The sequence below is a fragment of the Podarcis pityusensis genome (assembly GCF_964106645.2).
Source record: "Podarcis pityusensis genome assembly, chromosome: 14".
Lineage (NCBI taxonomy): Eukaryota > Metazoa > Chordata > Lepidosauria > Squamata > Lacertidae > Podarcis > Podarcis pityusensis.
The window spans coordinates 46,792,755-46,804,713 of record NC_138039.1 but is presented as its reverse complement, the minus strand read 5'-3'; the positions used below and the strand labels follow the sequence as shown (position 1 = coordinate 46,804,713).

Below are 11,959 nucleotides of genomic sequence, written 5' to 3'. Positions count from 1 at the left end.
CCTCTCAGCGATGACACCCGGGGTGAGCTGCCCCCATTCCCCCTCCCTACGCCTTTGATGGTCAAGCTGGGTCAACTGGACTCAGGTTACTTTAAACCAGGGTTAGCCAACCTGGTGCCATCTAGGTGTTTGGGGCTACAACTCCCCCAATCTGTGACCAGGCTGCCTGAGGTAGATGGGAGTTAAGAGTCCACAGTAGCTAGAGGCTACCAGGTTGGCTCTCCCCACTTTGCGAAGTACGTTAAGATTATGTGCACCACTGCAGTGGTCGTGGCTTAAGCGTTGGAATGGGAGAGCAGGAGAGCCATGCCTTTGCTTGCTTCTTTGGATTTCTTCTCCTTAAGCACCACAGCTTCCGCTAGATCAAATGCAGGGGGGATATTGGCTCTCTGGATGTTACTGAACTACAACTCCCATAACTCCCATAACTTTTGAGCATGCTTGCTGGGGTTGATGAGAGTGGTAGTTCAGCAACATACGGAGGACCAAAGATTCCCCAAACCTTTGCTGGTCTTCTGCAGAGGTTCTCAACTACATTCTACACATGCACACATGCACCTGAATTTTCACTTCAAACAAGGCAAGGAGGAAGGTTCACCAAGGGAAGAAGAGGTATCTGGGGTGATCAAGGGCAACCAAGTTTCCTGCTTGATCATCTGCTCTGTCTGAGCCATCAAGGCAGCTATGGCATGACTTCCAACAAGGCTCAGATATCTCTCAAGAGCAGCAGTAGGGCAGGAACATGTGGCTCTCTAGGTGATGCTAGACTATGACATCCAGTGTCTCTTGACTATTGACCATGCCCACAATGCTGATGGGAGCTGGCATCCAACAACATCTGGAGGGCCACAGGTTCCCCATCACTACTCGGGTATCAAGGTATCTCTTGGACACATGGTTGGCATTTCCTATTATGTTTGCCAACAGCTCAGTAGCAGTACATCTGATTTGCAGGCAGAAGGTCCCAGGTTCAATCCCTGGAATTGGGAGTTAGGGCTGGGAAAGCCCCCTGCCTAAAGCCTAGGAGAGCCACTGGCAGTCACAATAGACATTAGTGAGCTAGACGGTCCAATGATCTGATTTGGTATAAGGTACTGTAGCTTCCTATATTAGAAGGGAATAAGATGTGGGAATGGCTCTGGCCTTCGGTTATGATACATTGAGCCAGGGTGGAGCAGGAGAAGGAAGGAGAAGTGGTCATCAGCCCTCCATACCTGAGAGCATCCTTGGAAACAGGAGAGACCTTGAGGGTCTCTTAGCTGCATGCATAGCAGGACTATTGAGGTACATTGCCAACCAAAGCGACAACTGACTTTGTGGCCTATTGTATATTACTCAAGCAGTAAAGCAGTGCAACTCTTATCAAATGATGCATATGCTATTAAAGAAATATTAGGACCTATTACTTTAAATATGGAAGTGCACACAGGAGCAGTTGGAATCTCGCATGGAAAACATCCACAAAGCACCCATTAGAGGTCTGCAATGCAGGTTAAGGGATTCGAGTGTAGAATTATTTGGTGTAGAATTAATCTGTTTACTTGCACTGCATTGTGGGATCTGAAAGCTGTTGTCAGCAAGCAGACCAATGACTCCTAGATTCATGGCTGCAGAGGAGAAATATGAAAGATACCCTGACTGAGGAGGCACTGGCAGAGATGGGTGAGGTACCTGAACCTACCCATCTGACCACCCATTGCCTGGGTCATTGGGCCATCTATGGTTCCACTGCTAGGGTTTGTCTCCCAAACAGGTGTCTCATGTCCTCCAGAAATGGCCCTTCTTTCCTCTGCAGACCAGTCCATTCTGTCAACAGCAGCTGTCAACAACTTAGAACAGACTAAGTTCTGCAGTACTCTCTTTCGCAGATGTGAAACCTCCATATCTCCTTGGACTGCAGCACTTATCAGTCCCAGAGAGTATAGCCAATAATTGGGGATGGTGAGAGTTGTAGCCCAATCACATCTGGTTCTCCATCCCTTTCTGAGCTAGTCCTTCTGTGGCTGCTTGCTTTCTGCTGCTGCACACAGTGATGCACTGCAGACTGAAAACAATCCTCTCACCTGTGCAAAGAGAGACATTTATTCACCATGCCTCCTCCACCAGCCGCTGCAGCACAAAGAAATGCCAGGAATTTTCTATACAGTCAATACTTGGTTCTTCAGAGGAAGGGGGGGGGAGGTCAGTATTAGGATTACAGTTATAAATTTGATATTTTACACTACAATTCTTGATGCTTTCATTGGGAACAGCCCTTCAGGAGCTCGCTTCCCCCCAAGTCTGTGGTGTTTTCCTCAGTTCATCCATTTAAATGTATTTTGCCAGGTACTTTGTGAAGAAAGGTATTTCCTGTAACGAAAAACACAGACATCAGTAGCTTACACTTCAACATAATAGAACATAATAGAACTTCAACATAATAGAAAGCAAACTGGCCTTGCCCACTGATGAGAGAAAAGTATAGCTACTCCATCACCACCTTGGACATCTAAAGTGGGTTTTGCCCCCTCCTGGACTGTGTGGGCTCCCTGACTTGCTCTGCTTATGGAAGGAAGTGACATGATCTCATCCGTTTAGTAAGTCAGCCAATGTTAGAAGGATGACAGCCACCCTTCTGAGGCCTTCAGGTAAATAAAAGGTAGAAGGATCCCTGACCATTAGGTCCAGTCACGGACAACTCTGGGGTTGCGGCACTCATTTCGCTCTACTGGCCGAGGGAGCCGGTGTACAGCTCAGTGGCGTAGCATGGGTTGTCAGCACCCGGGGCAAGGCAAGTAATTTGCGCCCCCTAACCCGTGGATTTTTGCACTCGAGTCTCTTCCACTAGATTAGTTAAAGAAACCCTTACCCCCTAAGAGAGTGAGTGAGCCAGGTAGGGGCAGAGAGCTGTGAGTGCGAGCGCGCCCCCCCCCCAGATGTTGCGCCCAGTGCGGCCGGCCCCCCCTGCACCCCCCACGCTATGCCACTGGTACAGCTTCCGGGTCATGTGGCCAGCATGACCAAGGCACTTCTGGCAAACCAGAGCAGTGCATGGAAATGCTGTTTACCTTCCTGCCTATTTATCTACTTGCACTCTGACGTGCTTTCGAACTGCTAGGTTGGCAGGAGCAGGGACCGAGTGACGGGAGCTCACCCTGTCACGGGGATTCTAACCACCGACCTTCTGATCGGCAAGTCCTAGGCTCTGTAGTTTAGACCACAGCGCCACCCACATCTTCAGGTAAATAGGTAAAGGTAAAGGGACCCCTGACCATTCGGTCCAGTCATGAATGACTCTGGAGTTGCGGCGCTCATCTCTCTTTACTGGCCGAGGGAGCCGGCGTACAGCTTCCAGGTCATGTGGCCAGCATGACTAAGACACTTCTGGCGAACCAGAGCAGCGCACGGAAAGGCCGTTTACCTTCCCACCGGAGCGGTACCTATTTATCTACTTGCACTTTGACGTGCTTTCGAACTGCTAGGTTGGCAGGAGCAGGGACTGAGCAACGGGAGCTCACCCCGTCGCGGGCATTCGAACTGCCAACCTTCTGATCGGCAAGTCCTAGGCTCTGTGGTTTAACCCACAGCACCACCCGCATCCCCTTCACGTAAAAAGATGACATCAAATTGTTGCACTGAAATGGGGTTTATTACACTAAGACCTCTCTGGTAGTGAACCTACCTAGACCAGAGAGCGATGAGCAGCAAGGATTGGTGATCCCTGAGATCAGGCACCTGGGTGGGGTTCAGGACCTTGGAGAGCTCTCTAGCCCAAGCGGGAGATGTTGTGCAACAAAGCCAAACTGCATTAAAGGGAGAGAGGTTCTGGTACCAGCCCACAAGAAATAGCTGGAGGAACCTAAGGAAGCACTGACTCCGCCCACCTGATAAACTTGGAAGAGGCAAGGATTTGGCCTGACAGTCAAATCCCCACTCCGGGATGCAATTAAATCCCAGTGTCAGAAAAGGGGAGGGGGTTTCCCCAGAGCTATCTCTACCACCACTGATGCCAGCAGGATCCTTGCCATGCTGGTCTGCTGGTGTGCTCTCTACAGTAGGAGGAGGACCAAGGGAAACACATTGAGAAGACATTAATATATAAAATACAGACACCGACTTTATTCCTTTCCTACAGATTCCTTACATAGTTTCCTCTGATGGCTGCAATGCAGCGCACAAGTGTTTGCAACCACTGCTTTTTTCCTGGAGGGACGCAGAGGTACGCATACCCCTAAACAGTCTGTGAATCTCTGTACTTTTGTCCATTTACTGTATTTATTTTCCTTGATTTGAACTATAAAATGGTGATTTTCTTGAGTAAAAATGAGAGTACAGTGGTACCTCAGGTTACATACACTTCAGGTTACACACGCTTCAGGTTACAGACTCCGCTAACCCAGAAATATTACCTTGGGTTAAGAACTTTGCTTCAGGATGAGAACAGAAATTGCGCGGTGGTGGCAGCGGGAGGCCCCGTTAGCTAAAGTGGTGCTTCAGGTTAAGAACAGTTTCAGGTTAAGAACAGACCTCCAGAACAAATTAAGTTCTTAACCCGAGGTACCACTGTACTCCTAAACACTTTTAAAGGGGGAAAAAACACTGTCTGCGACACACAATGGTCTGAGCACAGTTAACTAACTCAAACATGGACCACATTTCACAGGCAGTCCTGTTTCCAAAATGAGACTAGAATTAGTTGACTCTGCCTGCCATTGGCTCTGGCTCCACCTGGTGCAGCAATCAAATTGCTAGCACATTTGCAAAGCTAGGCAGGGTCAGGTATGGCTTCAAAATGGATTGGGGGCCACGTGTTGAGGTTCATGCATTGCAGGGGTTGGAGTGAATGACCCTCAGGGTCCCTTCCAACTCTACCATACTATGATCCTATCACTGGCTCTACTGTCAGCCCCCTAGTCTTCTGTGCCACCAGTCCCACTGGGCACTAGCCACCACATTCATTCCCTTCAGGACATCTAGAGAGGATGGTGCTCACCTGGGCATTGGGATCATGCTTCCCTCGTTTCTCCTCCAGCAGCTTCTCTTGCAGGAGTATTTTAAGAAGTTCGCTCATCATCAGGTCTTTCATCCCCTCTCTGAAGGCCTTGGGGGTGCTGTTGGTCTCTGCACTTTCTGAGAATGCAGACTGGACATGAGGAGAGCTCAGCATACTCTTCTTCCCCATGAAATGCCCTGAAATGACACCAATTCTAGTCAGTACAGTGCTGGCCCAATTTTATTTTAATTTTTTTTGAAGGAGAGCTTTTGCGCACGATGGTTCGAGGGGTCTCACCACGGCCACATCCTCTTCCTTGCTGCTGTTGTTGGTCCATTGACTTGTTTTCTTCATTTGGGCTCAAACAGGGGTATGGGCGTACCTAGGGTTCATCAAGCTGGGCCCTGCCAAAGGCACATGCCTGGGGGGTGCATGCAACAATCATGCCTCTCCACTTTGCCTTAGAGTGGGGGCCATCCTTACCAAGGGTGCCAGGGATGGAGGCACGCCGACACAGCTCCTTGTCAAGGGCACAAGGGAGCCTAGATATACCTCTGAACAGGGCGAATGGAACCAAGTGCCTGGAAATCTGCAAAGGACAGCTCCACGCAATAACATTTTATGGCAGATCCCACCTTTTATTATATGCTATTTAAAATAGATTTTGTTGGATATCATGTGTGTGCTTTTTAAAAACAAATGAATAAATAAGTAGCCCCGCTTTTTTAAAAAATCACCCCGTCTTTCCACTTTTCCAGGGAGCTTGTGGCCATCTCCTTACCAGAATGCAAATTTTCAGAGGAAGGAAGCACTTTTAAGTAACAATCAAGGTGGAGATTTGGACTGCATGACCTGCCCTCTACCTCAACCACCACACCATGGCAGCCCTGCAAGAGAAACTACGGGGTGTCATAAGGCACTATACTGTCTCAGATGCTATTTGACATTGACTTGAAGCCATCAGGAGCAGAGAGGAGGAGATCTGGAGCAAGACATCATCAATACATTGATGATACCCAACTCCTATTTCTCAGTAATATCTGAACTGGGAACGGCTGAGCAGGTGCAGGACCAATGTTGGCGTGCAGTGAATAATATTATTCCTGGTGAGGAATAATAAAGTCTGCATCCTGACAGGCTGGAGTCTCTAGAAAAGTGGTTTCCAGACCCAGGAAGTCTGCCTTGGGTTGAGTTGCTGTCCCTGAAGCATTGCTGCTGTGCCTGGATTCAGCTGCCACTGGAAGCGCAGGTGCCCTTGGTGGCTAAAGCACTTTCCCCCAACTTTGGCTTGTAAGACAGCTATGATTGTTTCTGGATCAGGACAGCTAGACCACAGTTGTCCATGCACTGGTAACCTGGAGATTGGATTCCTGTAGCCATCTTGTAACCCTTTGTGGGATTTGCACCGGCTGCACACCTGCTACGAGGCCAAGTTCAAGGCTTGGTACTAGCTTGTAAGACCCTCTGCAGCTCAGGACCAGGTTACTTGAGGGACTGCATTATCCCTTATATATGCAGCAGATTGCTGCCGTCTGTGGCAGAGCTTCTCCTACAAGTTCCAGAGTGGTTTGTATCCTGCTTGGTAGGATACTGCCCTGAGACCTGCAGGTATAGGGTGGCATATAAATCAAATCAAATCAAAATAAAATACAGAACAGGGCAGTCAGTGTGGCTGCCGTTAGTCTGTGTAACAGGCACAGCAGGCACCCAATACCTGCACTTTCCAGAAACAATGGAAGACATTTTTGTTCCAACAGCTGGACAAACAGGTCTGTGCCATGGATATTTACTTCACAATACTTTTTAAAATTGATCTGTTATTTCCTGCATTGTTTTAAACTGTTTTTAGCTGTTCTCGTTGCATTTTTTGGGGCATCCCCTTGGGACGTATGTGTGGAAGGTGATTAATAAACAAATTAATAAAGTTCCAAGCATCACCAGTGGTGCAATAATTGCTGCTCTGTTAATTTGACCATCCTAGACAGAGACTGGATTTTCAACCTCATGACACGGGGAGCTGTCCCCTCTCCTGCTGCTGAAAGCATTGTTTTCTGACCCTCTGTGCATGGCTTTCCAAACAACCCCACACCCAAATCAAACCCAGCGCTGCATTAAAGTCTTAAAAACAAAGCAAAACAGTATTGATCTGCCATTTAGTTAAAGGATAAGGTGTTAAAATGCAGCACAAAAATCACCACCGCCACTGTAACTTTCAGCCACAGAATCACAGGGCTGCAGGGCACTGCTTAACCAAATCCCATACAATTTTCCTTCTCTCGCCCCACAGAGTGACCTACCAGCTTCGTGGTGGTAGGAAGTGCCCCCAGGCTCACCTCATCCCGCCCCCATTTCCACAGATCCTTTAGACGACCCTTCCCCAACCTACTGCCCTCCAGATGTTTCAGACAGAGGGAATCCAAATGTGCCCTCGATGATGGAAGGAACTGGGCCAGTGGCGTAGCGTGGGGGGTGCAGGGGGGGGGCCGGCCGCACCAGGCGCAACATCTGGGGGTTAGGGTTAGGGGGCGCAAATTACTTGCCTTGCCCCGGGTGCTGACAACCCACGCTATGCCACTGAACTGGGCACATAACTGATCTCGCAGCACAGATTCTACCCACCCACCCCAAGCCCGCCCCATAACTTTATTATCGTTACACACGAAAACATACGAAAACATTAAACATTAAAAGCTTCCCGATACAGGGCTGCCTTCAGATGTCGTCTAAAAGACGGACCCAGGTAAGGAGCACAATTTTGCAGCCTCTGCTCCAGTCCTTCGTTGTCCCCCCCACCCCCCACCCTCTCCACACACACACGCAGCCTTTTTTCTGCCAGAATCTTTATTAACAAGCAAGCATTTCCCACCGTCTGCGTTGGGAAGCTGCCCCCTTGGTAGACCGCCCCCTCCAGCGCCGCAGGGAGACGCAGGGGTCCTACCTGTAGCCCAGAGGTTTTCCCGGAGCCGGATGGGTCCGCCGAGCGAGGGCGAGACAGAAAAGGTGGCGAAAAGGAGCAGATAAGCCAAGCTCCCCACTTGTAGGATCCTGCTGGCGAATCCTGCCGCCGCCATGGCTCTCTTTCTGGGCAGCAAGCGGACTTCGACGGACCGACGGGCGGACGCGACGCCCTTGTCTCGCCTCCTCTGACCACTAGATGGCTCCTCTCCTCCAAGCCTCTTTCCTGGTCTTCGCCCCGCGTGGGGTCCTGCTGTTTAAATAGCCCAGCCGTCGGGGCGGGGACTGACGCGGGGGCAGCGTCACCTTAGCAGCGCTCGCCCAGGGAGGGGTCGCCCTGGAACTGCCTTATCACGATTTTTCGGCCCAGCGGGACACTTGGCTGCCCCCGGGGACGGTTTGGGGGCAGAAAAGAAGGAGGAATCGGGGCAAGCACGGATCCAAGGGATTAGGGTTTGATCCGAGCCCACCTGCTCCCAGACCTATTTGGAACGCCAGGGTCAATCCTGAACCACCTGAAATAACAGAAAGGCAGTATCTCTGAGCACCTACAGAGTGCAGAGAGACTGGGTAGCCCTAGGAGACGGGAGGATGTGGTAAAAGCTGCCGTCAAATAAGCCAGGAGAGCTTTCCTTACAAATGCCAGCGAGGCAGAACCCAGACGAAAGAAGATGCCCTGGTGTACTGGCCGAGCAAAGCGGCTTCCTCAGTTCTGGGCAGGAGGCCGCGCCCAGACACTTTCCTCTAGTCAAGTCCCATTGAATCCAGCGAGGCTTACTTCCGAGTATAACCACGTGTGCATGTCAGGGTCAATCAAATGATGGCCATTGCTTGCACACTGGCAGGGTTGGGGGGGTCGGGACCTTCCATGCCTGGGAGCTAGTTCCTAGGGGTTGAGGTCTCCCAAAGTTGATGGGCTTTGCCGTTCAAATGTGATCGTCGATTATGCGGGGCGGGGCTTACCTTACCCCCCCCCCCAAATATTTTATTCAAGTTGGCACCCCTGCTTCTATGCAATTGGGCCATTCCCACCTACCCATCGCAAACCTGCACTTCCATCTGTTTGAAAACTTTCAAGGGTTAAAAATAAAGTTTGTAAAAAACAAACAGAAGCCTTCCTTTGGGGATTATAGGGGCAGAACTACCCGAAGTGTATAGAAATTTATTCATGTATGCAACTACAGCGTCAAAACTGTTACTTGCCCAAAAATGGAAAGAAGAAGAAGTCCCAGCAAAAGAAGAATGGATACAAAAACTTATGGAAGATGCAGTAGATGAATAATTGAGCAAATTAAGCTACTTTGGATATGCAGAGAATATTGAAAATAAATTTAAGGAACCGCAGAAAGAGGGGAGGGAGGAAGTTGAGTTTTGAAATGTTAAAAAGATTGTAAAATTATTGAAATGTATAAAACTGAAAAAGACAATCATATGTGTTGTGGCCCATGCTTTCCTGGACTCAGGCTCACTCCAAATGCAGGCATATCAAGGACAAAGTTGTAAAGTGAGACTTGATGGCAATGATGATAATAGCAGTGGCCATGGAGGATAAATTCCCAGGCAGGCCCCTCCGTTTTCCGCACCTCTTGCCGCCAGCAGCAGCAGCAGGAGAGGCGGAGGAGCCGAGACAACAGCGGAGCCCGTGGAACTGGGACTGTCATCTTGCTCTGCCTTTGCTGCCGCCGCTCCCTCTGAAGGGAGGCAAAATGCGGGGCCACCCCCGGGCCACCAACCGCGGATTCACAGCAGCTTCTGTGCCTTTTAAAAGTACCAGAAATGTGGTCCTCCAGCTGCGTCCTTTTCTTGGGTCCCCTGATGCAAATATTGCAAATCAACACCTTGTTACACTGCGTGCAGACTTCTGGAGAGGGGAAGGGACTCAACAGTTGGATAGGAATTGGTGGGGTTTTTTTTGGAGGGGGGTGCTAAGAAGGGGGTTGCCAGTGTTGAGTTTGTATGTTTCTCCGCTAGTTGGTGGATGGGACTATAGCTTTGTTTATTGTTTGAGTATTTTTCTAATTTTTTTTATTAATTTAGGGGTGGACTGTGTTATCTTTGTTTTCCCAGTATGTCGTATGGAATATTAATGTATCGTACGATTCTATGGCATACTGTATATCACGATGTCAGTCACTTGGAGACCCCTGTGTGACAAGAAATTAAAAAGTTTTCAGTAATAAATAAATGGACAGCTGCCCGTGGGAAGATGTTCCTCCCACCGTCACGCTGCGTTTGGCTAAAGAAAGAGCCTGTTTGTGTCTCTCCCTCTGCTCTCGACCGAGGAATCCTGCACAGGGAAAGATTCCTTTCTGGGACGCAGCATGTGCCCAGATGACAGGTGTCCATCCAACCTCTGATTAGAAGTCTCCCGTGGAGGCTCAGTCTAGGGACCCTGGAGGTGGCGGCGCAGAGGAGAGACTTGCGGGGTCTTTCCGTCTCCTCCTCTCTGCTTGTGCCCGTCCCGTCGGGCAAAAGCAAAGGCGCTACGCGGCGAGCGCCCCCTTCTGCGCGGCCGTGAGCAGAGCTGCGCGGGAGACTTACCGTCTAAGCGGCGCCGTCTAAGGTGAGCGCAGAGAGGGCTGTGGGCGCCCAGCGCGGGGAGGCGCTTTTATATAGAGGCCGGGAGGGTCATGCAAATGAGGCGTTCGGCCCCGCCCCCGGCCCCTCCCTCCCCGTCCGGCTCCGACGGGACGGGCGGCATTCTGGACAGACGCAGGGGCGACGGCGGTGCGCGGACTCCGGGGCGAGAGAGACGCGCAGGTGAGGAGGCAAAGCTGGCGGCAGGACAGGGAGGTGCAGGAAGGAGAGCCTTGTTCGAAGGGGAGGACCACAGATCTGCTGCCCCTGCAATGTAGACGGCCAGGCAGAGGTGCTGTCAGGACAGGACTTTGGGGGCAGAACTCTAGGGGTGGACTGAGTCTGAGGGGCCCCAAAACGCAGCAGAGGCTTAACACATAGGTTAAAGCAATACCCATCTCAAGAAGAAGGGGGAGCCTGTGACTTAAGATTGCCCCCCAGAAGCTGTTGCAGCCCACCCACCACTTTCATGTTAACAATGCCCAGTTAAAATAAATGTTTAAAGTCCTCCTTGTGAGAGCAGACCTTTTATGCTGGGGTGGGGGAAATAACCCTCTGGTTTGTATTACGACGGTCCACGCCATACAATCCAAGTGCATGCAATGCACATTTACAGCACACGTCTTCCCCCCCCAATAATCCTGGGAACAGTAGTTTGTTAATCATGATGGAATTTTACCCTTAACGAGAGGGAAACGACAGGTCCCAGAATTCTTTGGAGGAAGGCAGGTGCTTTACAGGTGCGTTGAACAACACCTTGTTTCTCATTCTGCCTTGCATCAGCAACAGCCGCAAGCTACGCAGAGGATGCCAGGCCTAGATCTGTTTCTTTGGAGGCCTCCTGGCCATGGGTCAGCCTAGCTCTCCAAGGTCTCAGGCAGAAGGTCTTTGCCATCCTTTCCACCTGAGATCCTTCAACCGGAAACACTACCAGCTTCACCTGGGACCTCTGTACCTGCAGAGTGCCAAGCACCCAGGTTGCACAACCATGAAAGGGCAGACTCCATACTGAAGATCCTTAGGAAAGGAATTGAAAACAAACCTGTCAGTATCATATGTCTATGGTGTGGACACACTTCGAATACAATTGTTGTTGGCATCTGTCTGTCTCAGGAGACAATGGAGTGTGCCTCTGGGGGTGAAGTCAAACCACTGTGTTAGCATCACTGAAGTGACCTCTCTGGGTGCAAGCTTTAAAAAACCCTTTTTTTAAAAAAACACAACCAAACAAAAACCCTACTGTGCTGCGTGAAGACCTAGGAAGCCAAGATTGCATTATTCATGCCTTTATCTTGTTCGGCAAGCAGTGGTTCATCAACTTTGGGGGGGATTTAGTGTCCAAGATTTCGGGGCATGCAGAGTACAGGCAAATGAGAAGCACCTACAGCATGGAGTTATTTGGTTGATTATTTTTTTCCAGGGGTAGGTGGGCATTAGAGTGAACAGGGCCAGAGC

The 11,959-nt window shown here is 50.1% G+C and overlaps 1 protein-coding gene across 2 annotated transcripts; it reads right to left on the bottom strand.

Annotated features, from left to right (window-relative positions):
• Nucleotides 1–2,108: 2,108 nt before the first annotated feature.
• On the bottom strand, nt 2,109–10,520 carry NMB (neuromedin B). 2 transcript variants are annotated; one of them, XM_080981331.1, is made up of 4 exons: nt 10,469–10,520; nt 7,911–8,442; nt 4,973–5,169; nt 2,109–2,349 (listed from the first exon to the last, which is right to left on the bottom strand). In XM_080981331.1, the coding sequence occupies exons 2-4, from the start codon at nt 8,041–8,043 to the stop codon at nt 2,308–2,310; spliced, it is 372 nt and encodes a 123-aa protein (XP_080837457.1). In that variant the 5' UTR covers nt 8,044–8,442; nt 10,469–10,520; the 3' UTR covers nt 2,109–2,307. The 2 variants fall into 2 exon arrangements, with proteins under 2 accessions (XP_080837457.1, XP_080837458.1); XM_080981332.1 differs by lacking the exon at nt 10,469–10,520 and adding an exon at nt 10,025–10,072.
• Nucleotides 10,521–11,959: the final 1,439 nt, after the last annotated feature.